This window comes from Ailuropoda melanoleuca, chromosome 1 (genome assembly GCF_002007445.2).
Source record: "Ailuropoda melanoleuca isolate Jingjing chromosome 1, ASM200744v2, whole genome shotgun sequence".
Taxonomy (NCBI): Eukaryota; Metazoa; Chordata; class Mammalia; order Carnivora; family Ursidae; genus Ailuropoda; species Ailuropoda melanoleuca.
In genome coordinates, this window is record NC_048218.1 from 166,319,695 (window position 1) to 166,346,475 (window position 26,781).

The 26,781-nt window shown below is 40.4% G+C and overlaps 1 protein-coding gene across 2 annotated transcripts in view; it reads right to left on the minus strand.

Moving 5' to 3' along the window:
• Positions 1 to 26,781, minus strand: part of CPVL (carboxypeptidase vitellogenic like) — a 124,146-nt gene that overhangs the window by 96,433 nt on the left and 932 nt on the right. Inside the window, exons 1-2 of one of the 2 annotated variants that reach the window (XM_011223398.3) lie at positions 7,584 to 7,752; positions 7,199 to 7,387 (exon numbers count right to left, since the gene is read on the minus strand). In XM_011223398.3, the coding sequence (XP_011221700.1) occupies positions 7,199 to 7,376 (178 nt within the window). In that variant the 5' untranslated portion in view covers positions 7,377 to 7,387; positions 7,584 to 7,752. Of the gene's footprint in view, positions 1 to 7,198; positions 7,388 to 7,583; positions 7,753 to 26,781 lie in introns of those variants that run through there. The other variant, XM_002912852.4, reaches the window with a different exon arrangement.

The window sequence follows — 26,781 nt, forward strand, 5'->3', positions numbered from 1 at the left end:
ATAGCTTGAGGACACCTAGAAGTAAATAAAATTAAGAAGAGCAAACATTTTGTTTTTTTAAGATTTTATTTATTCTTTTTGAGAGCGAGAGAGTGTGAGCTAGGGGAAGAGCAGAGGGAGAGGGACAAGCAAACTCTGCGCTGAGCACAGAACTCCGCAGACACAGGGCTCAATCCCAGGACCCTGAGATCAGGACCTGAGCCAAAACCAAGAGTCAGACGCTCAACCAACTGAGCCACCCAGGCGTCTCCAAAGGAGCTAACACTTTAAAGGCAACAGTACTGAGGGCTTTATGTTACGCAGTAGGTATAATTATTGTCCCCACTTTACAGATGAACTGAAGCTCAGAGAGGGTAAGTAACTTGCTGAAGGTCACACAGCTGGTAAAGGAGAGCTGGGATGCAAACCCAGTGGTCAGGCTGCAGAATCTGCTCCTTTGCCCACCCTGAGATGCTGCTTCTCCACCAGAGAGTGGGTGCCAGGGAGCAGAGAGGAGCAGTGATTAGGAAATGAATGAAGAAGAAACAAGAAAGAGATGGCAGGGTGTAAGGGGAACTGAAAGAGGGGTCTGGGTGAAGAGAGGTTCCTTAGTGGTGACAAAGCAAGTGTCCCCAGTAAAAACTAATGGTTCAAGAAAGGCTATTTATATCTGCCACATATTAAGGCGGAGACTGGTTAGCAGAGAGGAATAGGTCAGGAAGCTTGGTCCTTCACCCATGCCACCAACTGAAGATGCTTTTAGTGGGGTGCTGGAGCCCATAGGCTCTGGAGTGCTGTTAGCCTCCCTTCCCAACTTGGCATTCAGCAACATCACTGCTAGCATGCAATGAACCATGGTAAGAATGTTTATATTCTGGGATGGGTGCTGCAAATCAGGGCCTGCCCCCCAGAGCTACTTGTGAAACTTACCAGCACACCATGGCATCCAGGGCTGCAAGTTCCTCTTTTAAACAATGAATCTGCCTCCTCCAAGGGAAGCTCTCACCTAGACAGCACTGTTCCCTTCCCTTCGTACTTTCCTTCGTACTTTGCTGATCTTTGTGCTGCCACTGACTGGCCCTGTGGTCCTTTGGGCAGTCATTTCACATGTCTGTGCTTCAGTTTCTCATCTATGTAAGGTGGATGACCTCATGGGTCAATGAGAGCAAGAGTCCATGCACCCACGACCTTTAGAAAAGAAGCTGGCTCATAGGGAGCACAGCTATTGTTACCTGGGAAATGCACCTGCTCATTAGGAACAGGAAGCAACCAGGAGCAGAGGAGATGGTGGGACGAAGGCAGGGTTTCAACGGCAGTTTCCAGAAGGTCCTGCTAAGCTAGCAGAACAGGAAGAACATGGGTTTCTGAATCAGGCAGACCTAGGTTTGCAATTCTGACCAGTCTCCCTGACAAGTTGCTTTATCTCTCTGAGTCTCTCTTTCCTCTTGTGCAAAATGTGGATACTGATTCCCTCCCCCACCCCCACCCCTGGGCTTTCTGCAAGGATCAAATGAAGAAAGCTACACATAAAATGAGGGCGCAGGCAAGGGAAGAGAAGATTATCACTAGCCCATGGGCCACCCCACCTGCACTCTGGAAAACTTTGCTTTTTTCTGGCTTACTCCAATTCCCCCAGGGAAGATTGCATAATTCATTCCAGTTTCTCTAGCTCTTCCCATAGGGACCTATCCTTCCCTGCCAGAAAAAGGCAAAGAAAAAAGAAAGGGAGAGGAGCATTTTAAGAAAAGGAAAAGGGAAATGTTTGGGGGAAGTGGTATGTGCCAGCCCTCCTCCCAGCCTACACCCTTCCCCTCAGCAGCCTTGCTTCCCTCCACCCTTCTTTGCTTCCGCTTTCAATCAAACCAAAGAAGGATCACCCTCCAGGGCTCCGCAGCCTTTCAAAACTTTTTTTTTTCTTTCTTTTTTTTTGCCACTTAAAAAATTGAGATATAATGGACATGTAACATTATATTAGTTTCAGACGTACAACCTAACCATTCGATATTTACGTATATTGTGAAGTGGTCACCACAATGTCTAGTAAACACTCATCACCATACAGAGTTACAATTTTTTGCTTAATAAGGAGAACTTTTAAGATCTATTCTCTTAGCAACTTTCAAATATACAATACAGTATTGTAAACTATAGTCCCTATGCTGTACATTATCATACCCCCAGGACTTAATTTCTTTTCTAACTGGAATTTTGTACCTAAAACACTTTTGACATATTTTCCCTCAAACTATTAATCTTCTCCAAACAGAGAACCCCCAAAAAGGGGAGCGAGAACTGAAGATGGAGGCGTTGGGAATAAGTGAGATGTGAATCACAGAGAGGTAAGCGAGCAGGAGAGGATTCGAGAAAGAAGACAGAGAAAAATGGAAAGGTCGAAGTAGGATGAGAAAAAGGAAATATGTAATAGAAAGGAGCTGGAGGGAATGGAAGATGGGAGAGAGATGATTGAATCAATCTATCTCTCTGAGGCCAGCCTAGCACAAGGTCCGCCGGCTGCTCTGAAAATGATTCCAGTGCTCCTCCAGCCCTCCTTCATGGAGGGTTCCAAAGATGTTTGTCTGCTACCTTTTACATACTCAGGTGCATTTCCTGCTTTCCCTTCTAGATGGGGGGCTACTGGAAAGCAGGGAAATTGTCTTGTTTATCTTTGCACCCACGGGGATGCCGATTTAAGAATCTAAATACATTCAATACACACTTTTTAATGAATGTTAGCGAATGGATGAATGAATTAATAAACTAAAACCTATCACACTGACAATACACTAGGATTAGCATATTTCTACAAAAACCTTCTCAGGAAGGCAGGCCTTACTCAGATCTTAAAAATTTAGAAGAACTTTTCCCTGGCTCACAAAAAAGTGTTTCACCCCATTTAAATTTTTAAGTTTCCTTTAATGAAATCATGGTAAAATAATTAAAAGTTCTTTCAACTAAAACGATAGTTCATATTTTCAAATGTTTGGTTCATTCTTCCAGAGCCTATTAATGGAATGTGGAAAATAAACTCCCAAGATGTAGGAGTTTCTTACTTCCTGGAACCATGACTCACAATACAAATGTTCAAAACAGTTAAAAAAAGGAAAAGGTTTTCTTTGAAGTGATTTCACTTCCTCCGTATTATTTACTGCAGTCACCAATGTTTGTGATATTAACACTTTGAAAAAGATCAGGGTGTGACCAAAGAAGAACTTGAACCAGCTAATCAGGAGGCATATTACATTCACAAAGACTCCAGTGCAGGACAAGACAGTGCCAGACCATAAGCGATAATGAAGACCTGATAACAAAATACTCTAATTTTTAAGTTTGTGAAAAGGCAGTGTCTGTAGATATTTTCAAATTTGCCTTCTTTATTCGTTTTGCTTCCAGGGTTTATTCTAGCTGCAGAGAAAGCAAACATGCAATTACAATTACACAAAACTAAACCACCTAATTGGGAGATTAAATAAAAAATTCCCTTGTTTTTTTGTGAATTACTATTTATCTCAAGAATGTTCCATTGCAATACTAAGACTCACGTTCCTAAGGTTCTGACAGGCTCAATAAACAAAAGCGATTTAGGGGAATGAGCTGACCATCTGTCCAGAGTTTCCTGAACTTTCAGTAAAGCGGATGAATAAAATTATCCTTAATTATGTTGTCACAACTGCATTTGAATACCCAGATGTACCAGATTTTGGATCAGACACTTAAAATTCCATTCAAAAATTCTGATGGTGTAAGAGAACTTTAGAAAGTGACATTACATCAGCTTTACTGTTTTATATGTTGTCGCTCATCAGATGGAGATCCATCAGACTTGGCACAGAAGGACAGAGGATGAAAACTACCTCCCCTAGGAGCGTCCTCTGCTACTGAGGATGACCACAACGGTGAAATGCTTATAGGCAACAAGTACAGGAATGGGAGGGATGTGGATGGTCTCTCGGATGGGCTCCTCCATATTCTTTTCACTTGGTTCTTCCAGATGCATGACACAGACACACCACCACGGTCACTTTCACCAAATGCCTCTGTTGGAACTGTTCCTCAGTATACACATGTCCTTCTTTATCTGCCCAAATCTCACCTAGTGCCTTCAAGTCTGGATCTAGTCACACAGCACAGTGGCTCATACCTCGGGTTCTGGAGTCAGCAGAGATGGGTTTTAATTCCATCTCTGTCGCTTACTATCTTTAAATGGCCCTCACCAAGATAGTTAATTTTTCTAGGCCTCAGTTTTCTCATCTGTGAAATGGGAACAATAAGTATGTCTTCTTCATTAGGGTTGCTCTGAGGATTAAATTAGCTAAGGTGTGGGTAACATCCATGTCTGGCACATATTCGGGTTTAAAACTTAAATTGTACAAATATTTATTGAGTGCTTATTACATATAGAAACTATGCTCAGGGGGAGGGTGCCTGGATGGCTCAGTCAGTTAAGCATCTGCCTTCAGCCAGATCGTGATCCCAGGGTGCTGGGATCAAGTCCCACATCAGGCTCCCTGCTCAGTGGGGAGTCTCCTTGTCCCTCTGCCTCTGTCTGCTGCTACCCCTGCTTGTGCTCTCTGTCTGTCAAATGGATGGATAAAATAAAGAAAGAAAGAAAAAAAGAAAGAAAGAAAGAAAGAAAGAAAGAAAGAAAGAAAGAGAAAGAAAGAAAGAAATTTTACTAAGTATTAGCCATTTGCCATTTTGACTATTACACTATTACTATTCTCTGGACTACATCAACCAAAAGGATAGTTTCCTTCTCAAAATTTCAAGCATTCCTGCCTCAAATGTGATACTTTAATGTTTTAGTACTCACTGCTTTATGTCTTGTTTCATGTGTGTGCATCTTGGGGCGCCTAGGTGGCTCAGTCAGTTAAGCGTCTGCCTTTGGCTCAGGTCATGATCCCAGGATCCTGGGATCGAGTCCTGCATCAGGCTCCCTGCTCAGCAACCTTTCCCTCTGTCCCTCCCCCACCTCATGTGCCCGCACTCTCTCTCTCTCAAATAAATAAATAAAATCTTAAAAAAAGGAAGAAGAAGAAGAGCACAAGAGTCTTAAACAAAGGGAAATAAATTATAGTAGGCATATCACAGAGAGATGTCAGAAAATTTGAGTCCTAAACACATCTCTGGTACTCTTATCTGCATTTCCTCGGGCAAGTCACGTAAGGTATTGGAGTCTCGAATTCCTCGTCTGTGGATTGGTAGGGTTGATTATGAGGATTCAACTCCTTTTCAGCTCTAAACTGAATGATTCGCTTTGATTTATTGTTAATGAACATAATCTAAGTCATCAGTACCCACTTATTAAAGAAGCCAAAATCAGCGCATGTGATCCATTTTGGTAGATTTGGATGATATTCTGCGTCTTCATATTTGTCTAGTGATATGAGCCTGTACCATTGGGATACCATCTTTTCATGACTTTTCCACATTAAGTAAACATGAGTCTTTTTAAAAAAAGGACTGACTACATTCTCCGACTACATCATCGAATGTACACTAATGTCCACTGACCACATTATCAAAGTTTTTCACCTTTTCTTAGAAAAGAGATAGTGAGACATGGAGTCAATGTGTATGTCAGAAAAAGACATATGACCAGGACTCAAATGCACCCTTAAGATACAAGAATGTGTTGGTTTTAAAGCACATAAAACCAAAATATATATATATATATGACATCCTATTAGCTATGAGAATATTTCAAATGAAGAAAAGTTGCTTTATTTTAAAACTTCTTTATGGAGTCCATACACTTATTTTTGATCTGTAAAATGATTATTTCCTTAAAATATCCAGTATCACTTTCACACGTTCTCATGCTATCAACCAACCTACCAGCCTCACAGCCATTAACTTGTTTCCTCGGCCTGTGATGAGAGAGAAACTTCAGTCCTTCAAAGCAAGTGCCCCCACCTATGTGCCAGCCGCCACGTCTCTCATCTACTTAAAGAAAGTACTCCTGGGGCACGTGGGTGGTTCAGCTGGTTAAATGTCCAGCTCTTCATTTTGGCTCAAGTCAGGCATGATCTCAGAGTCATGGGATTGAGCCCCGTGTCAGGCTCCTCACTCAGCACAGAGTCTGCTTCTCCCTCTCCCTCTGCTCCTCCACCTGCTCGCTCGCTCGCTCTCTCTCTCTCAAATAAATAAATAAATAAAATCTTTAAAAAAAAAAAAAAAGCAAGTGCTCCTGAAATAGTTTCCCCACCCCAATCAACTTCCCCCTCTGCTGGATCATTTCTATCAGCAAACACATGGTCTTTTACCCTCTTAAAGACCCTTCCTGACCCCATAGCTCCCTCCAGCCACTACCCCATTTCTCTGATTCCTTTTACAAATAGCACTCCAGAGTAGTTAGCTATATACTATTTTATAGCTCAGGAGCCTCCTGATGTCCAGAAAGATTAAATCATTTATCTACACAGTGATTTACCCAAAGATAAAGAAGCATTAAAAGCAGAGGTATATCATAAATTTTAGTCTCTGATGATACCAAATAACATATTTTTCCTATTACTAATAATAACAGAAAAACCCAGAGTGTCTAAATAAAAAGCCACTAATATTTAGGGAGCAATTTACAGGTTACAAAGAGTCTTCATGTATTTTCTATCTGATTCTTAACATTCCTGCAACCCCACAAAGGGATTATATCCCCATCTTGTTAATGAAGAAACTGAGGCCTAGGAGGTCTGGGGAACTTGCCAGGCAAAGGGGCCCAACACTGTGCCTGTGGTCACAGACTGAGGAGTGAGGTTGTCTGGGTGTGAATCCTGCATCTGTCAGCTGGTGTCCACGTGACTCTGGCAAGTAAGTAACTTAATCTCTTTCTGCTTTAGTGTTCTTGTGCGTCAAATGGGTATGCCTCCCTGGGTTGTGGAGATGCTTACACGAGTTTGTGTAGAATCCTTGGAACCAGTAACTGACATGTATGAGGTTCTAAGGTTAATATTCACTTTATTAAGTGCTCAGTTGTGGACAGGCACTATGCCAGTTTTATAAATAGAAGTGTAGGGGCTCCACCACTAGACAATTTGTCCCTGGCAAACTCTCATTTTAGCTCAAAACTCTGATAATATAGGACATCAAGTCATTAATATTCGAAATAAAAACAACTGAGCAAAAATACCCAGAATGATTTTGAATACTGTAAGATAATTGCTTTAAAAAAAAAAAACCTGTTGAAAATACACCAGTGGATTTCTGATTTTATGAAACTTACCTTCTTCGAGTTTTCCAGCTTCAATGTAGGGAGTTAGAAACAATGGATCTCCTACGTCTCCCTTATGTGGTACGGAAACCCGAACTTTTTTGTATAAGGAGTGGAAGAGCCCATCACCACCAGGGCTGAACATGAACACGGCCACCAAAACAGTCGCCTTCCACATAGCACCAACCATTCTCTCTAGTCCTAGGATGAAAACAACAAATGAATCCGAAAAGTAAATATTTACCCAGCCTTTTTACATACAAGACATTCATTTATCTCATTCCCAAAAATAGGCTATTGTAAAAATAAATAAATAAATAAAGTATATCGTATATCAAAGCCCTTTGCTAAGCACATTGGATACCACCTGAATAAAACAGACCCAATCCCTGCTTACCCTGAAGTGAGTAGTCTAAGGGAGAAGGAGGCGCTATTCAAGGATTTATAATAGAACTAGAGAAACAATTTACATTTCTAAAACTGTGGTCTGAAAAGTAAATTCAATGCAGGATTAGATAAAACCTCAAGACAGCAAGGACTCTGTAAGTGATCACCAGAAGAGTGGGAGGGACACTTATCTATCACAGGAAGGGAGAGGACTGAGAACACACCTCAGACTGAGAGAAACCAGGAAGGCCTTACCAAGGTCCTGGATGTGAGTAAAGGCGGGTGGAGCCCAAATGGGCAGGAGAAATGGGGAAGGCATCACTGATGGGTGGATTAGCTCGAGCCAAAGTGAGACTTGTGTAGTTCATGGCACTTCACAGAGAAATTTAAAATAAACAAAATGGATTTCTGCTTACCTCTTCTGTCTCTTACAAATCATAAACTTGGCATCCAAGAGCAAAAAAGAAAAGAAGGAAGAAAGGGAAGGTCCTACAACTATCTATAGGTCCCTGTCCCTATAGTTACCTGATAAATAAACTCAAGAGCTACGCCTCAAACTTTATGAACACGGCTTTTTAAGGGTCTTCAAATCTGATGTTTGCTTGGAGTATTCATCTCAGCTGATAATAATAATGGCTTAAAATTATATGATGATTTCCCGAAACTTGTACATAAACACGCAATTTGTATTTACAATGGGCTTTCACGTGTGTTTTCAGCTGATTTGAATATCTTAATAACCGGACCAGGAAATCAAAGATGATTATCACCAATTTTAGAGAAGGAAAATTTTACTCAAAGTAATGCCTTATCCAAGGACATGCTGAACCCAGTTAAGGCCAAGACCAGGTTAAATTGAGTCAGGGGTACACAGGGCTGGAGGGCAACTTTTTCTAAAATTTTGATGTTTTGTTCATCGTGGATTTTCCTTTGTATACTTTTGATTTTTTTTTCAAATATTGCATTAAAATACTATGTATCATGATTATTGAGTTTTTTGGCACTCTCTTAAATTTTACCCTGGGCAAGGGCCTCACTTGATTCACCTTAATCCTTAATGCTAAGTATTATGATCTGACATAAGTGCTATTATTACTCTGCACTACTACTATTTAAGCATGATCCAAATTCTTAGCTCTAAAGTCTAAGCAAAGCACATGAAATGAATAAATACTTTACTCACGCAGGTTTCTGGATGTAGAAAGAAGTATACAATTATGCAAATATAATGCCTGCTTTGGACTGTTTAAAATAGTGCTTTAAAACACCATGCCATTAAAACATCTTAAAAACACAAAATGTGTAAAAATCTATTACCACATGCTTATCACAACCCCAGCTGGCATAACATGAAAATACTGGTTGTAACAAATTTTAGACACATTTCCCCAATAAGATAAACATTTACAATTATAATTTGATCGAATATACAATGCTTGTCAAGTCTTTTCATGGTTAACTTAATAGAATTCCCCATACTTCATGTAAACAAGCCCAACCAAATACAATCTGGAGCTAAAAAAAATGTTTTTGCTTATTATTGACTATAATAAGGAACGAAATGAATTTAAAACCTGAAATAGTCCCAAGAAGCCCAAGAGTAGTGACCACTATGGAGCTGATAAAACATTTTTTTTTTAATTATGTGAACTTGTTACACTGATGTTTTGATAACATAACTACTTTCAACGAATACTTAAAATCCACAATCTTACTCTCTAACTGGCTCAGGAAAAAAAAAAAATCTGTGGAATTAAAAAAATACTGGAAGAAGCTCTTCCAGTAAGAGGTTTTTTTTCCTGGTGGAAGAAACAAGAAACTAATCAGGCCATCTAATTTCTCCATCTTCCTGCTGCAAACCTCCAGCTCCCTTTAATGGAAGTCATTAATATTTAAATAACCAGGGTAGTGACAACACTTCCCTTGTAAGCAGATGTTGACTCAAAGATGTTAAAGAAGGAAAGAGGTAAAACTCATCTTGGTTTAATTGACATAAATCTAATACATAAAAGTAAGAGTTGGGTCAATTTAGTAGATCTCATTAACATTTAATCAAATAACTATTAGAGTCACGGTTTCTCATGCCGGTGAATTAAAGCAACAACATACTTCATTTCATAATTCTCATATAACCATCAGAATTCCTGAACGGTGCTTGGCTGTCATCTCTCCTCATGAAAATGAAAGCTATTTTACCATGGATGGAGAAGTGTTGCTGTTGTTGTTTTCCTTAAATTCTTCTCAAATGTTTTTGCTAATCCTAAATTAGCCCAAATCTTGTAACGTACTGAACATTTATTGAGTACTTTCTAAACAAAAAATCCCGAACTAGAAGCTATTGCCCATAGAAAGTGGAAAAAAATAAAAAGATTAACCATACAATTTATGATGTCTATTTGAAGTAATATGAAAACATTGATGCTATTTCCAGTTTAAATATATCATATTGAAGGATTCAGGCAAACTGTTCTTCCTAATGTTTAGAAACACAAAATCTAAGTAAATACGAAGCAATATTGGCAGAATTAAATAAGCTAAAGGTCAAAAGTGTAAGATTTACTAAAATTGTCTTACTAAACCTTAAATATTACAGTTGGAAACCATATGTTCAAAGTACAATGTTTTTCTATAAACACAGCTATTTATCACAGTGTTCCTTAGAATAAAAACTGTCAACAATGTAAACAATTTAAGTAAGTCGTTGTACACCAAAAAGATGGAATTATACACAGCAATTAAAATGACAAGAATATTTTGGAAAATATACTAAAATGTTAGGTAAAGAAGAGCAGGCGATTATACTGGATACATGGTAGTTTCTCCTTAATTAATAGTTCTTTAAAATTTCTAAAATTTCTACAATAATTACTCTTCTAATTAGAAAACAATAGTTTCTGGTTTTGCTTTTGTTAAGATAAAGTGAAGCAACTGATAGACATGGCAAAAAAATGCTGGTTCCTTATTCCTTGTTACTACCTGGTTATGACCTCTTGCGTTTCCTAGGAATAAGGGTTCTGTTTGTTCTTTTAGAATACAGTCTTCTTTCTCCAACATTCTGTGAGGAAGTGTCTTGATCTCCTAGAGCCACAGAACCTCAAGACTCAAAGTACACTTTCTCTTTGGCAAATTAGAAGCTTCTGCGTAAATGTGAGATGCTGTTATAAAAATAATTACTATTATTATATTGTATTTAATTCTGTCTGGAATCGAGTCCATAACAAATGTGCACATAATTGGTTTTGGCAAATATTTGCTGAACTGATGTGTTTAAATAATGAATCATATTTTAGACTGATATGAGATATTAGATATTCATGTGGCCCAATTCTTTCATCTTGGAGACTAGAAAACTGGAGCCAGAGAAGTACATAAATGACTTACGATTACACCACTGGTGAGTAGTAGGGCCAAGACTCAAAGCCAGGATTTATTTATGGCTCTACATTGAATCTGCTTTCCACACTTCTATCCTTGGTTACAATTATATTCAGATATTCTATTATTGTCTCAATAGATAACTGTAACAGTCCTAAACCCCTTTCACAGAGCATGCACTAAAAATAACAAATGAATAAGCAGAAATATTAATAAGTCAATCTTCCCAGAGAAATTTGGTTTTTAGAAACAGTAAACACTTAATCCAGGTTCTGACAACTCATTCATTGATGCTTCAGTGAGGCAGTGGCTTCTCTGGGTCCCAGTTGATATGTTAAAACCAGTGGTTACGGGACTTCATCAAGATAAAAAGCTTCTGCACAGCCAAGGAAACAGTCAAGAAAACTAAGAGGCAGCTCACAGAATGGGAGAAGATATTTGCAAATGACACTACAGATAAAAGACTGGTATCCAAGATCTACAAAGAACTTCTCAAACTCAATACACAAGAAACAAATAATCAAATCAAAAAACGGGCAGAAGATATGAACAGACACTTTTCCAATGAAGACGTACAAATGGCTAACAGACATATGAAAAAATGTTCATCAGTAGCCATCAGGGAAATTCAAATCAAAACCACATTGAGATACCACCTTATGCCAGTTAGAATGGCAAAAATGGACAAGGCAAGAAACAAGAAATGTTGGAGAGGATGTGGAGAAAGGGGAACCCTCTTACACTGTTGGTGGGAATGCAAGTTGGTACAGCCACTTTGGAAAACAGTGTGGAGGTCCCTTAAAAAGTTAAAAATTGAGCTACCCTATGATCCAGCAATTGCACTACTGGGTATTTACCCCAAAGATACAGACGTAGTGAAGAGAAGGGCCATATGCACCCCAATGTTCATAGCAGCATTGTCCACAATAGCTAAACTGTGGAAGGAGCCAAGATGTCCTTCAACAGATGACTGGATTAAGAAGATGTGGTCCATATATACAATGGAATATTACTCAGCCATCAGAGAGAATGATTACCCAACATTTGCAGCAACATGGACATGGACATGGACAGGACTGGAGGAGATTATGCTAAGTGAAATAAGTCAAGCAGAGAAAGACAATTATCATATGGTTTCACTCATTTATGGGAAATAAAATATAGCAGGAAGTGGGGCGCCTGGGTGGCACAGCGGTTAAGTGTCTGCCTTCGGCTCAGGGCGTGATCCTGGCGTTGTGGGATCGAGCCCCACATCAGGCTCCTCCGCTATGAGACTGCTTCTTCCTCTCCCACTCCCCCTGCTTGTGTTCCCTCTCTCGCTGGCTGTCTCTATCTCTGTCGAATAAATAAATAAAAATCTTTAAAAAAAAATAGCAGGAAGATCGGCAGGAGAAGGAAGGAAAGAATGAAGGGCTGGGGTAAACAGAAGGGGGAATGAACCATGAGAGACTATGGACTCTGGGAAACAAACTGAGGGCTTCAGAGGGGAGGGGGTGGGGGATTGGGATAGGCCAGTGATGGGTATTAAGGAGGGCACCCATTGCATGAAGCAGTAGGTGTTATAAGCAAACAGTGAATCATGGAACACTACATCAAAAACTAAGGATGTACTATATGGTGACTAACATAACATAATAAAAAATTACTATTAAAAAAATACGTAAATAAAACCAGTGGTTACCTTTCCAGGAGCTTTGAGAGCTCGTTGTTCAACAAAGCCATTGTTAAAAATTAAACTTAATCATTTTATAAGTTTTCTTTAAAAACATAAGTAATAAATAGTCAAAACTCATCACTTCATAACTATTTACTACATTTTACCATGACTCCAGGGTTATGGTTTTTGTATGTGGTAGACAGATTACATAATGGTTTGGTACAGTACATTTCTTTCCAACTCTGTGTTCAGGAACATCCTGTTGGTATCTTGAAATCAGCCCTGGTGGGAGTATTTACACCACAGAAATCAGCAAAGACTCCCACACTCAGAGAGCTGGTTTTTAAACATTTACCCACACATGGTGGTCTCATGTTCCTAATATGAAAAATGAGCTGGAAACTTCTTTCCATCAACTCACACCCTAATTCCAATTGAACTGATCAGCAGAACAGACAAAAGGGAAAATATCGCCAAGCTGTCCTAGTGTTTGAAGGCAACCATTAACATGGTCAGATATGCATGCCTTCTAGAAAAGAAACCCGAAAAAGCCACTGGAAACTGCATGTTCTACCAATGAAAAAAGAATCAAAAACAAAAACTCCAGAATGAGGACAGAGAAACAAAGAGCAAACGTGTCAAGCCACCCTCTGCTCTCTCCTTCCCACTGGCCTATTTTATATTATAGATTATTATTCCAATGAAAGCATAGGAACTGGTCCGTGTAAGAAAGGCTGTACCTGCGGTAAAATAGCTATTTGGATTCTCCCTCCATATTTAACTGGCTTTAGTGGCTCCCAACATAAGAAAACATTCCCCAAAACAAACGAAACAGGCCAACTACTAACAGACATTTCCATGAAATCTGTAATAAAAGAAAGTTACAAGAAAGTGGCCCCTCTACTTTAAAAAGATGTAAGCACATGTCGAGATTGCTCAAGCATACCCAAAGCACCCGAACCCTATCATAAAGAGCTACGGTGCACCTTCCACTAAATACCACATCTAGCTCTTTTGCTAAAAGATTTCCATGCACACAAGTGGTTTATTTGTTTATTTGGATAAACAAACCTGTATCCAAATAAAAAAACCTCTATTTTGAGGGATCCCCTACTCGTTTTCCTCAAGACATCATTTTAATTTCTCAAATCAATGTTTGAAGTGCTCTTTTCCCAGGAAAGACATAGTACCAGACACACAAGGTGAGCAGTGATGGGCAACCTTCTGCTAGGGGTCACTGAGGACATGCCTATCTCCTTTTCCCAGACCACCCCTCTGGCATCACACAGGGGTGTCTAATCTTGCTAATAACTTAGTCATTCCCATCTCTGCCATGGTATTTTTGGACTCATAGGAAAGAAAGGGAGATAAATTTGAGTTGTGTGGCAGGTAGAGGATGAAAAGAATCAGGAAGAGGAGGAATATTATCTGACACAGTAGGAGGCAGCTCTGCCTTGAAGTCTCACTGCAACCAGAAGGAAAATTTGAATGGGGGTGGGAAGTAAAATGTAGACATGTCCCAAAACGTTAATAACAGTTTTGAAACAGAAAGACATCCTTACGAGGCCTCATCATAATAATACCAGCAATAGCTACCAATTATTGAACATTCTCTATATACAAGGAAATGTGTTAATTACTTTATATTTTTATTTCCAACCTTCCTGGGGCAGATACGATTATCATCCCATTTTAGAGATGAGAAACAGATCCTCAGAGATCTGTTTCAGAGAATTTAAGTTATTGGCCCAAGTTCACACCACTAATAACTGGTAAAGCAAGGAGTTAAGGCCAACCCTAATCAGTCTACAAAGACTGTTCTATAGTTGCAATACCAGCATCTCCCCAAATGTGGGCCAGAGTCCCTCCTCCTTACTCAGGTAAATTTGGAAATATGATATATTATATGCTTGCAGAATTAAATTATTATGTTAAGAAGTTCTGCTGTAAATCAATCTGTTAAAACTTTAGCCCAGTATTTCCCAAACCAATAATTTTTTTAAAGATTTAATTGATTTATTTGAGAAGCAGGCACCCCATCAAGCAAGGAGTCCGATGAGGGGCTTAATCCCAGGCCCCCCAGATCATGACCTGAGCCTAAGGCAGACGCTTAACCAACTGAGACACCCAGGCATCCCCTCCAAACCAACAATTTTTGATCAGGAAAAGCTTCTTATTATTGTGTAATGTCTAAAAATTTTATGTAATACACTCTGTGGCCTTTATTCGTTCAACAAAACATGGTGGAGGAACATGGATATTCTAGGCCCTTCCTGCTGGGCTAACACTTCAGTTACGGTCTGGAAACATCTCTGGGTAGAGCCAGCCTTGAGGAAACAATGCCAAGGCCCTGAGGTGCCAATAAGTTTTGTTTGTTGTTGGTTGATGGGAGCACAGTGAATGAGGAAGGAAGTGGCAGGCACATGATGAGCTCAGAGGGTGCTCAGGGCCAAAGCACGCAGAGTTTTAGCTGTTTTCATTTTCATTAGCAGTAGGAAATAATACGGTCTAATCGGAATTGTGAAATGGCAAATGATCTCTCCGGCTGCCATCCAGCAAGTGGACTATGGGAGAATAAGGATGGAACCAGGCTACCAATTAGGAGGCTGATGTAATATTCAGGGAGAGAAGGCAGAGGCTGGACCAGGGAGTAGTGGTGCAAGTGGTGAGAAGTGTGAGCTACATTTTGCAGGCAAGCCCAGTGGTATTTATTAATAGACTAGCTATAATGGCTGAGGGAAGGAAAAGAAGCAAGGATGACTCCTAAGTTTCTTTTGCCCAGAGCAACTTCGTGGATTATTATGCATTGAATTGTGTCCCCCTCAAAAGATACGTTGAAGTGCTAACCCCCAGTACCTCAGAATGTGACCTTATTTGGAAATAATGTCTTTGCAGATGTCATCAGTTAAATTAGAATGAGGTCATACCAGATGAAGACGAGACTTAAATGCAATGTAACTGGTGTTTAGCAAAGACACACAGAGAGGAGAGCACCAGGCAAAGTCAGAGAAGAAGGTCATGTGACAGTGGGGGCAGAGACTGGGGTGGTGCATCTAATAGCCAAGAATCGCCAAGGATTATGGCAAACACCAGAAACAAGAAGAGTCGGGGAAGGATCCTCCTCTTCCTCTCCCCTTCTGCAGGTTTCAGAGGGAACAGGGCCCTGCCAGCACACTGATTTTGGACCTCTATTTGAGATAATAAATTCCGATATCTTAAGCTGCCCTCCGCCCCCGTTTGCGGTCCTTTTTATAGTAGCCCTAGGAAACTCACACATGGATAGTGGGACCAATATCCAACTGGAGGTTGGGAAAGCTCTGGAAGGAGTCAGGCTGGAGGGGGTAAAATTTGAACCATCAACATTCTAATGGGAAAGAGAAGCTAAATTGACTTCTTATTAAGATATGTCTGGCATTATTATAAGCCAGGATTTCCCACAGGATCTTTCGTGAAATATTAGCTCAATAAGACGTTAACAGATTTTAAAAGGACAAAAGTTTGGGAAAATTTGGGTTAAAGGAACTTAAACAGGCTTCCTGGTTCCAGAACATCTCAGAGCCTTTCATTTGTTAATGGGCAACATGTGTTTACTTGACTGTGACTCTATTCTTAGAGAGGCCCTGAATCCAGAGGTTTACATAAGATGCATCCAGATGAGGACACTAAGTCCCAGTTGAACAATTTCTCAAGTCCTGGGTTAATTTTCTCAAGCCCCACTTAGCTATTATTAAACAGTAAAGCTGGAATTTGAAGCCAGATCTAGATGATTCCAAGGTCCATGTATTTTACATATATCATTGTATTAATGACATAAGAAAATCTTTTGACAAAAGCAGAATTCTGGGTGAACTGGGTTATCTTGGCATTTGCAAAACTTATAGGTGCTAAAATTGCAAGTGATTTAAGGGCAAGTATTTCCGCGAAGCAGTGAAAATCACATGCTCAGAGAATGCTTCCTAATGAATTTCTAGCGTAGGTCCTTCACTTTTGAAAACGATTTTTAAGGGGTGGCTGAAGCCCTCAGTCCTTTAAGACTCATGGCAAAAGCACTATCTTCCAGTGAGAAATTCTTTATTTTTCTGACGTAAATTAGCCCTATTCTTTTTAGAATCAGCCTCTTTTTTGCTATCTACTATGACTAAATTTTTCAAATAAAAAATTAGGATACAAGATGGCAAATACAAGGGTAAGACTGGGCGCTATGGATGACAATATTTTATATGAAGATGGTCCTGGGAAATCTGCAGTGATGTCACCTTAACTATTATTCCCTGAAGTGACAGGAAATTCCTCCCTGATTCCAAAACAGAGATTATTCCTATGGAGAATATCCATCATGTAAGACTCCCTTAGTTGAGTCTAGTACTTTCCTTATCTCTTTTCCATGCATGGTTTCATTTGGCCTTCAAAGTAGTTAGTGGCTCTTCAACAGGGGCCCATGTCGATGGAGCAGAGCTGGGGCAGACTCCAAGTTCACTGGACCATCCACTCAACTCAATAAACAAATAAAGCTGACCCTAACAACATGAAGGTCAGGTATGTGACCCCCTGCACAGCTGAAAATCCCTATATAACTTTTGACTCCCCCCACAGGTAACGACTAATAGACTACTGTTGACTGGAAGCCTTGCCGATAACATCAACAGTCAAGTAACACATATTTTGTATGTTATATGTATTATACACTGTATTCTTGCAATAAAGGAAGCTAGAGAAAAGCAAATATTATTAAGAAAATCATACGGAAGAGAAAATACATTCACAGTACTGTAATGTATTTATCAAAAAAAATCTGCATATACGTGGACCCATGCAGCTCAAAGTGCATATCTTCAGTTCCCATTAGGTGCTAGACTCCAGTGTAGGCACAGAGAACCAAAGAGACAAAATGTCTGCCTTTATGAAGCCTACCCTGCAGTGGGAAAGAGCACGAGGAGAGCTACTGAGAAAATGAAAGCAGGGTAGAGGGGTTGAGAATGTTGAGACAAGGAGTGGTGTTATTTTACATCGGGATGGTCAGGGAGGGTCCCTCTGAAGTGACATGTGAGCAGCTCTGAAGAGTATGAGAGACTTCCATGTGAATCCAGGGAGAAGAGAGTTTCGGTCGGAGAACAGTGATCCCACAGGCCCCATCACAGGAGGCAATGAGGACAGAAACTAGTGTGGCTGGAGTCCAGCAAGTGAGGGGGAATGTGGTACCGAGTGGGGCCAATGATCAGATCTGGGCGTTGAAAGCCAGCAAGTGTTTTGGGGGCTTCCTTTTCCCCAGCCCTGGTGTTTCCAGCCCTGGTGAGGCTGGCCTCTGGCCACCAAGAGGCTGGGCGAGAGGTGGAAAGGTTTACCTGATGGATAAATGTGGGTAAACTAGGCATGCTGGGCTCCTCATAGGGAGCAATGGTCTTCTCTCTCCACCCAGTTTGGGCGTGTAAATGGCTGGGCGAATCTGCTCAAAGCTGGGCTTTAGTCGTAGGAAGTTCATTGGCCCAGAACTAAGAGTTTCAGTCCAACCCAGTTTGTCTCAGGAATACAGACACCATTTCACTCCCTACCTGCCTTGCTCTTTTGTCTTCTCAAAGTCTCCAGAACCCAGGTGAGGAAAAGGAATTTGCTATTTCCAGAGGCTCCCTCAGAGACCTCAATAGATATTCTGATTGTAACAGGCTGGAATTTTTTCCCACTGTACCCCACTGTCTCTATTGTCCTGCAAACATTTCATCATATATGTAATTGGAAAAAGGCATCCTTAACAGTATCAGCTTCACATATGTATTCAGAATTTGAAGTCCCATACAGTCTGGCTTGCCCACACCAGCCCTGGAAAGTTATGGGAGTTGATCACAAGAAATGATTTTTAAAAATCAGACTGTCCCGGGGGCACCTGGGTGGCTCAGTCGGTTGAGTGTGTGCCTTTGGCTCAGGTCATGATCCCTGAGCCCCATGTTGGGCTCCCAGCTCAGCAGAGAGAGTCCGCTTCTTCCTCTGTCCACTACCCTTTCCCCGCCCCCCCCACTCATGCTATCACTCTCTGTCAAATAATTAAATAAAATCTTAAAAAAAAAAATCCCAAATACCTTCACACCGGTAACCAAAGGGCAACAAAGTCACAGACTACTTGGCAAGAACAAATAAATACAGAACTGAGCTCCCTCCCTTGATTTTAAAATCAAGTGTGCATAGTATCCAAAGTGGAGACCATAGGAAAAGCACAGACTTGTTGATCTGGTTCTTCTGCCATGAATGGAAACACCATCTACAATGACCTCTATAGTTTCTCAAACCAAAGCAAAACAAAACAAAACAAAACAAAGAAAACAAAACTATTTTCACTCTCTTCCTTGCTGCATTCTCACGTCTTGCCCCAATCATTAATGATCTCCAGATTCCCAAATTCAAAGGTCTTTGTCCTAATTGCTTTTTCTGACACGTTGACATTACTGCTTTGGTAAATTTACCAATGCCTTGCCTTTTGTAATCTGCGCTTTCGTGATCTTCTAGGATGTTTTCTTTCATGGTTCCTTCTTCCTCTGCCTTCTCCTTAAGTATTAGGTTTCCCAGGAGTCTATCCTTGGTCCACAGCTTAACTCCCTCTACACACTCTCTCCAGGGTGGTCCCATCACTCTAAATAGACCTTCTACTGACACCACTCGTGTAACCACTCTTCTCCGGAGCTGCAGGCTCATCTACCAGCTGCCTGCTGAACATCTTCCCCCGATGCCCCAAGGGTATATTAAACTCAACTGGTCATCATGGAACCCAAGCCTTCTGCTAAACACAGTGAATTGAACACATTTGTTTATTTCTGTTCCCTCCTGAAACTGCTCTAATGTGAAAGCAAAGACATTTTTTTAAAGGTATAAATCCCATGGCCAGAGAAAACAGCAAATATGGCAGGTCAAAATTTTGTTGCTATTGTTAGATGGAAAGTGAACAGATAGTTTGCAGAGAATGAAAGCAGAATATCAATGAGAAACAAGCTCATTCATGTCACAAAACCACAGAGAGGCAAATGGTAGGTACCAGACACTGCAGAAGGCAAGGGGCAGACAGCATGGCACCGAAACCAGAGGGACAGGTGAAAGTCTGTAACAGAGGGTAGAGCCTTGGACCCCCTGCAGACCCTGGCAGAGGAAGACACTCCTCCCGCAGAAAATTTATTCTTTGAAAACTTAAGACATTTAAACTCTAGACTTGAGAATATGAAATATAGGAAAAGTTGGGGAAGAGGAATCCAATTTAAAACTAAGAGAAACTCTACATACTGATTGCCTCTGGCCCCTCCAACACTAAGAAAGCTCTAAGAAAGCTGACAACACTATCGGCCTCTATCTCTCACCCTAAGCAGGAGAATGAAGAATTCTTCTCTGGAATGCCTGAATCCACTGAGAGAAGAGTCCTATACGTACTTACTTGTCCTGCATCGAAATATCTTGGACCCCACCACTCAACACCAGGGAGCCAGTGAACTGCTGGCAAATCCCTTCAACACAATGGAGCTTCCAACCAGCAACTTGGTTTCTCACACTTAATGTAAAACTAGAGTCAAAGAAGCACTGGACATTGGAAGAAATCCTTTAATTTGGAAGAAAAAGCAAAAGAAATCACTTGAAGGGAAAAAAAATCAGAAGAAACCAAAATACAAGGAATGGAATAACTTCAAAAACAAAATATATGTATATATCTTTAAGGACATAGGAGAAGATACTGCATTCATTTAACAATGGAATGAAGGACAAGAACATGTTCCTGAAAACCAAAAATAAGATGGCAGCAATTTTAAGATTTTGATGAAAGAGTGGGACAATAAAGACACACAAATCTTCTAGAAAATATAACTAAAAGAGAAAAGGGCTTAAAAAATAGGAAGAAAAAAGATAAGATAATTAAGAGATTGGTTCTGGAAGACCAACATCCAACTAATGGGAGTTCTAGAAAAAGAAGGAAGATACAATTCAAGGGAGGAAATTATCAAAGTGATAATACAAAAACATTTAGTAGAGGTACAGACATAACTCTCAGATTTAAAGGGACCACCAAGTTCCTGGATCAAGGAATGAAATGACACAGAACAGACTCCAGAAATAAAGAGACTCATTAACTTTCCAGAGACAGAAAGAGAGATATCACAAAAGAGAATCAAGAACCAAGATGACGTTAAACTTTTCAGTAGCAGCAACAACAGCTAAGAGATGCTGGGAAAACATGCCTCTAAAATAATAAGAGGAAAATAATCTTCGAATTAGAATGACACACTCAGCCAAACTATCAAACAGTGTCAGGATAAATTAAGGAAATCTTCAGGTAGAGACAAGTTTCAAAAAAATTGATTCTTAACACTGCACTACTCAGGAAGCTACTGGGAGATGTGTTCCACCAAAAAAAGGAAGAAAACCAAGAAAGGGAAAGACGGAAATTTCACTAATAGGGGAACTAATGCAGAAGAGAAAACCTGAGGTGACAGTTGTGCCTGGAGAGCCACCAGTGCGGGTCGAAGCCTAAGTCAGAACAATCCACAGGCAAGATCCTCAAGAAAATAAAAATATGACTACCACACGAGTTTCTGTAAAAAATCATACCCATAAGGATAGTACAGTTCTGTCTGCAGCTTTGGACAGAAGTCCCGATAGTGTCACAGAAAGCGAAGCCATCCCAAAAGAGGCAGTTATTCACTCAATGAAGAATATAAAACTGTACAAGAAAGGCAACGCAATTAGAGTATACTACTTGGCTCAGCAGTAATCATTGCATAATAAAGTAAACATTAGATGTGGATTTAGCAACAAGCCGATATTCCATAGCCATTTGAACAGGATGGGGGGCAGGCACGTTGGTACATAAGGTAAGAGTGTTACAATCCCACCTTGATTAATAGGAAGTCCACAGAAAATATCTCAAATTGAGAAAAAAAATGCAACTCTTGGGGCGCCTGGGTGGCACAGTGGTTGAGCGTCTGCCTTTGGCTCAGGGCGTGATCCTGGCATTATGGGATCGAGCCCCACATCAGGCTCCTCCGCTATGAGCCTGCTTCTTCCTCTCCCACTCCCCCTGCTTGTGTTCCCTCCTCTCGCTGGCTGTCTCTATCTCTGTCGAATAAATAAATAAAATCTTTAAAAAAAAAAAAAAGCAACTCTTAAACCAATAAGTCAAGAAATAGACGAGGCAGATTACTTAGAAATTTGGAGTTAAATACGAAAAGAAACAGAAAAGAGTCAGAGGAAACCTTACGGATAAGGGAAGGGTGGGGAGTGATGGTGAAGACAACTAAAATTTTTTATAATGAGAAATATAATAGGACTTGGGTTTTTCATCTACATATGTGAATTATGTTGACAAAAATCAAAAGTGATTAAGAAGAACTCAAACGCCCAACTTAGTATCTTCTTCCCTAAACATGTCCCTACTTCTCTATTTTCTGTCTTTGTTAGAAAAAATTCTCAAAGTGCTAATGCCTTATATTCTTTTTTTAAGATTTTATTTATTTATTTGACAGAGAGAGAGACAGCCAGCGAGAGAGGGAACACAAGCAGGGGGAGTGGGAGAGGAAGAAGCAGGCTCATAGCAGAGGAACCGGATGTGGGGCTCGATCCCAGGACACTGGGATCAAGCCCTGAGCCAAAGGCAGACGCTTAACGACTGAGCCCCATAATACCTTATATTTTAACCACATCTCTCAGTTAAGCTGAGAGTCTGAACAAAGGGTGGGAATTTTAAAAAAAGAAAACCGCAGGCCCAAAATGGCATCGCTTAGGCCAAGTCCCCAAACCAGGGCTGAATGCATAATCTAATTGCAGTTTCAACCTTCCCCAGGAATGTAGCCTTAACTGGTCAGGAATTTTCTGATGGGTGCCAGTGAGTGTGCCACTGGGGCCCTCTCCATCCCCCATGGGAAGATGAGGTCATCTGTAAGGTAAGACCCTTTGCTTTCCCCCTAAGAGAAGGATGAACAATCATTTTCTTTTGCTAATAACTTTCTTGCCCCACCCTTCTATAAAAACCTTCCTTTTTTTTTTTATAGCTTCTCAGAGAGTCCCCTCTACTTGCTAGATGGAACACTGACCAATTCAGAAATCACTTAATAAAGCCAATCAGATCTTTAAAAAAGAAAAAAAAGGAAAGGAAAGGGAAGGGAAGGAAAAAGAAAAGAAGAGAAGAGGAAAGAAAGAAATACTTTCAAAGCACTGAAGCTAGACACCTTGGAGTCTTCCTTGATTTCTCTCTCTCCTTGCTGTCTTCCTACAGCCAATCAATCACCAACTAAATCTCTTAGCTATCTTTCAAATTTGCCCTCTCCTCCTTAGCTCTACTCCTGTGTCCTAATCCAGGTCCTTACCCTGACTTGCCTGGGCCATTGCAAATCTCCAAGCTGATTCATGACCCTGACCTTAACTCTTAGTTAGATGAATTTCCCCACACTCTTCATTTGCTATTGGCTTTCCTATTTTCTTGGGCCAGGGGTTTTACACCTTTTCAAACTCTGTTGCATGGCAATAGATAACAAATACAGAGGCAAGATATCATCATAAAGTAGGAAGTGGTTAAATAGCAGGATGGAGCAGGAGAAGTCAGTAGAGGGCAGACTGCAGAGAGCCTGGAAGCCGTTCAGAACATTTATCCTCTAGTGACTAGAAACTACTGAGGGCTCTGTATTTTGAAAATAGTATTATGGCCATAGTGTGAGGATGGATTTAAATGAAAAGAGAAAAGGCACAGTTACCAATTAATAGGCTTTACAGTAATGCAGAATTTAGACAAGGGAGCCTAAACCAGGTAAAGGCAATTGTAAAGGACAGAGCAGACTTAAAAGTAATTAGAAGGTAAAATTAGCAGGACCTTGTGAGTGATGAGATATTATATGTTGAAATAGAACAGAATCTAGGATGATTCCTAAATCTGACTTAGATGGCTGGGCAGATGGTGGTATCATTAACTAAGATCTCCCACTGATGTAGGAAAAGATGTTAGGGTTTGAAGCCGACGGCCAAGAAAGAATTCTTGAGGCATCTTTGGTGCAAAAAGGTGATTTTATTAAAGCACAGTGACAGGACCCGTGGACAGAAAGAGCTGCACCAGGGTCATGAAGAGTGGCCCGTTATATACTTTCAAGTTGGGAGGGGATTAGGGATAGTATAAGCCTCTAAGGAATTTTGGAAGCAAGGTTTCCAGGACCTTGAGGGGCTAGCTATTGTTGGGAAAAGGTCATTTATTACTGTTAATAAAACCAGAGTCATGAGACCCTTCAGATGTGTGTCAGTGGATCATACGCTTGGGGGATGATTGCCAACATGTATCTTGCGGTGGGGGTGGGGGGCGGTGGAGATAAAGGAAGTTTCCAAAGGAATTTTTATATGTTAAAGTAGACTTACAGGATCCTGGAGGGTCGGCTAAGACTGCCTTTGCCCTTAGCAAAGTATTAATACCTAGGCGGTTGAGTCCGTAGAGGAACGTCACTCTGCCAGTTTTAAGGACTTGTCAATGGGCTGTTTGTAATGAGGAAATTTAATAATTTTTCTTCTGCCTTTGTTTCCCACATTACCGCTACTCGATTTTGCCATTAATTTAACTAGCATTAGTGCCTTAACAGGCGTGCATGTGTGTATGTGCGCGCACACTCGAGTATGTGAAGGGAGGAGTGGAGAATCTGAGAAATTGAAAATCAGCTTGTCCGGTAATCACGTAGCAATGTTCCCAACAGCACAGTGAATGTTTCTAAATGCCCAAGGCCACACCACAGCTGCAAAACGACTGACAATCCTTTCTTCTGGGCAGATACTGCTTTCTTAGCAATGTGTCCCCCAGTCCCACTTTGATCCTCCCACCTCCTGAGCCAAGACTGCTGCAACACCCAGCTGTTGAACTGCCTTGAACACCCCCCCACCCCCACTTCCCTGATCCCTCCTTTGCCTCATTCAGCACAAGGCCAAACCTTTCAGAGGCCTTGTCCTAGGTCCCCAGTGCCTTGGGTACATGTCCTCCTTTGCTGCAGGTAAGCAAAGAAAACTAATTTTGTGTCATTACAAGTAAAGAGAAGTTAGAGAGACTATAAAATCGAGAGAGAAAATAAAGGTAAACCTAGAGGGGAGCTGAGGGCTCTATATATTATTCCATGACAAGAAAGCAAGCCTCTGCCACAATAACTGAATGTACAACGTTTGATTATGAAAATTTTCAGAAAAGGTGAAACAATTTTACAGTACTACGGAAATTCTATTATCATTCAACTGCATTGATTTAGTGCCTACTATCTGCCTGGAGCTATGCCTACCTGCAAAAAGACATAAAAGGCAGAGTGAAGGTAGGGAACAGGAAGGGTTTGAGTTGCCTGGAGCACAGAGTTTGCGAGGGGGGTCACGTGACTTTGGTCTGTGCAGTCATGTTGAGTCACAGGGAGGACACTGCATTTCATGGCAGGAAGTTTATACTTCATCCTAGTTACAGTCAGGAGCCACTGAAGGCCTTTAAGGAGGGGAATGTCTTGTGCTTTAGAAAGCTCATTCCAGGATGCTGGAGTGGAGAGGACTTAACATCTGACAGCTAAGTTAGGAGACTTTGCAAATGTCCTGGGACACGTAAAGGTTGAACTGTGAATAGAACACATTGCAGAGAGAGAAAAAGGAGAATCAATATCTTGGGAGCTGGGTTACCTACTCCCCCAAAGAACCATATAGTTACACAAAGATATGTCCAGTGGTCTTTCTGAAAGGTAAGTAAGGGAACATAGAGTCCCAAAAGAGAAAGGAGGAAGGGCTAGCCTGGGATGCCTACATAAATATTTTGACGTGTAAATAACCCTAACAATTTAAAATGAGCCACTAATTAGAATCAGAATATGGAGAAAAGTTAAGAGATAAGTCTCAAGGATATGGAAAGATAGATGCTAAGAATTTGCTCTTTCAAGCCAGTAGATCAAAGGACCTAATGAGTTATCTCCTCCCTTCCCTATCTTACTTCCCAGGTTCTAGTTTAAAGCAATAAAAGAAAAACATGTGATTTTATGTACAAGGCTATTCCTGCAGTATCTCTGAGGGAAAGAAATCTCAATACTCTAGTTTCAGTTCAGTTATGCTTAGTAGTTGGGTTTTATGATGAAAGCACCTGATCACTGTCCTGTGAACTGAGTCCATTATTGCTTAAATCTTTTGAACCTGCAAACATATAGCATAAAAGTTTAAACTCCATTCCTGTTTTTGGCCAAGGCACAGTTCTTTTTTTCCCCCCCAAAGTACAGTTCTTAGCATTCTGTCCAGTTTAGCCTGTTCCAAATCTATGTAGATATTAATGAGTCATTCTTCCAAAGTTACCTTTCAAATTATGAGAAACTTACCTACTTCCATTCTTTTAAATGTTCTTAGTTCAGCCCATGAAAACCCCACATTATTAAACCCCCAGGGAATGCTAAACTGAAATAATCACATTTGCTCTTTAAAATGAACTATACTTCTTATTAAGAATGGGTCATTACCTATTTACCTTGGGAATTTCAGTGCTAATAAATGGATATCTGATGTTATCTGAGGCAGTAATTAAGCTCTTCTCTCACTATCTTACTTCAATGCATACCAGTATTGTATTCAACACTCAATCTTTCCTCTGACAGAGCATAGGCTTTCCAAAACAAAAGCAAAGTCATTAACAAAACACTGTCATGCTGTTTGCTTCTGGTTTTTATTTTCTCAAGGGGTGTGAAGAACTGGTAAGTCCTGTGGACTTGCTTAACACTGATTCTAAGTTACTTAAACTACCTATCAGTCAAAACCCAGGTATTTCTCAGGCTATAAAATCAGTCTAGGAGAACCCCACTATACACTGGTTTATAAGCTAGACTCCTATATTTCATGAGACCAATTATGCTCTTCCAAAAAACCTAACTCCTAAAAAAAAAAAAAAAAAAAAAAAAAAAGAATTTAACAGCTTCTTGCAAGAACACTTGCATTACATCATAAAGGGGTTCCACTGGACTTAGAGTGGCCTGGAGTACAAATCTAGAAAGCCCAATCGGCCAAGGGGTCTTGACAACTGTAAGACTTTCACACACCAACAAAGCCGGTGTGAGCTACCTTTTCCAAAAGTGTAAAAATTCCTTATTTTGAACAACTTTCTTAAAAGCTATTTTTTTCAAGTTAGCAAAATACATTCTAGTTGGATTTTTTTTTTCTTCCATACATCTGTTTTTACTCATCT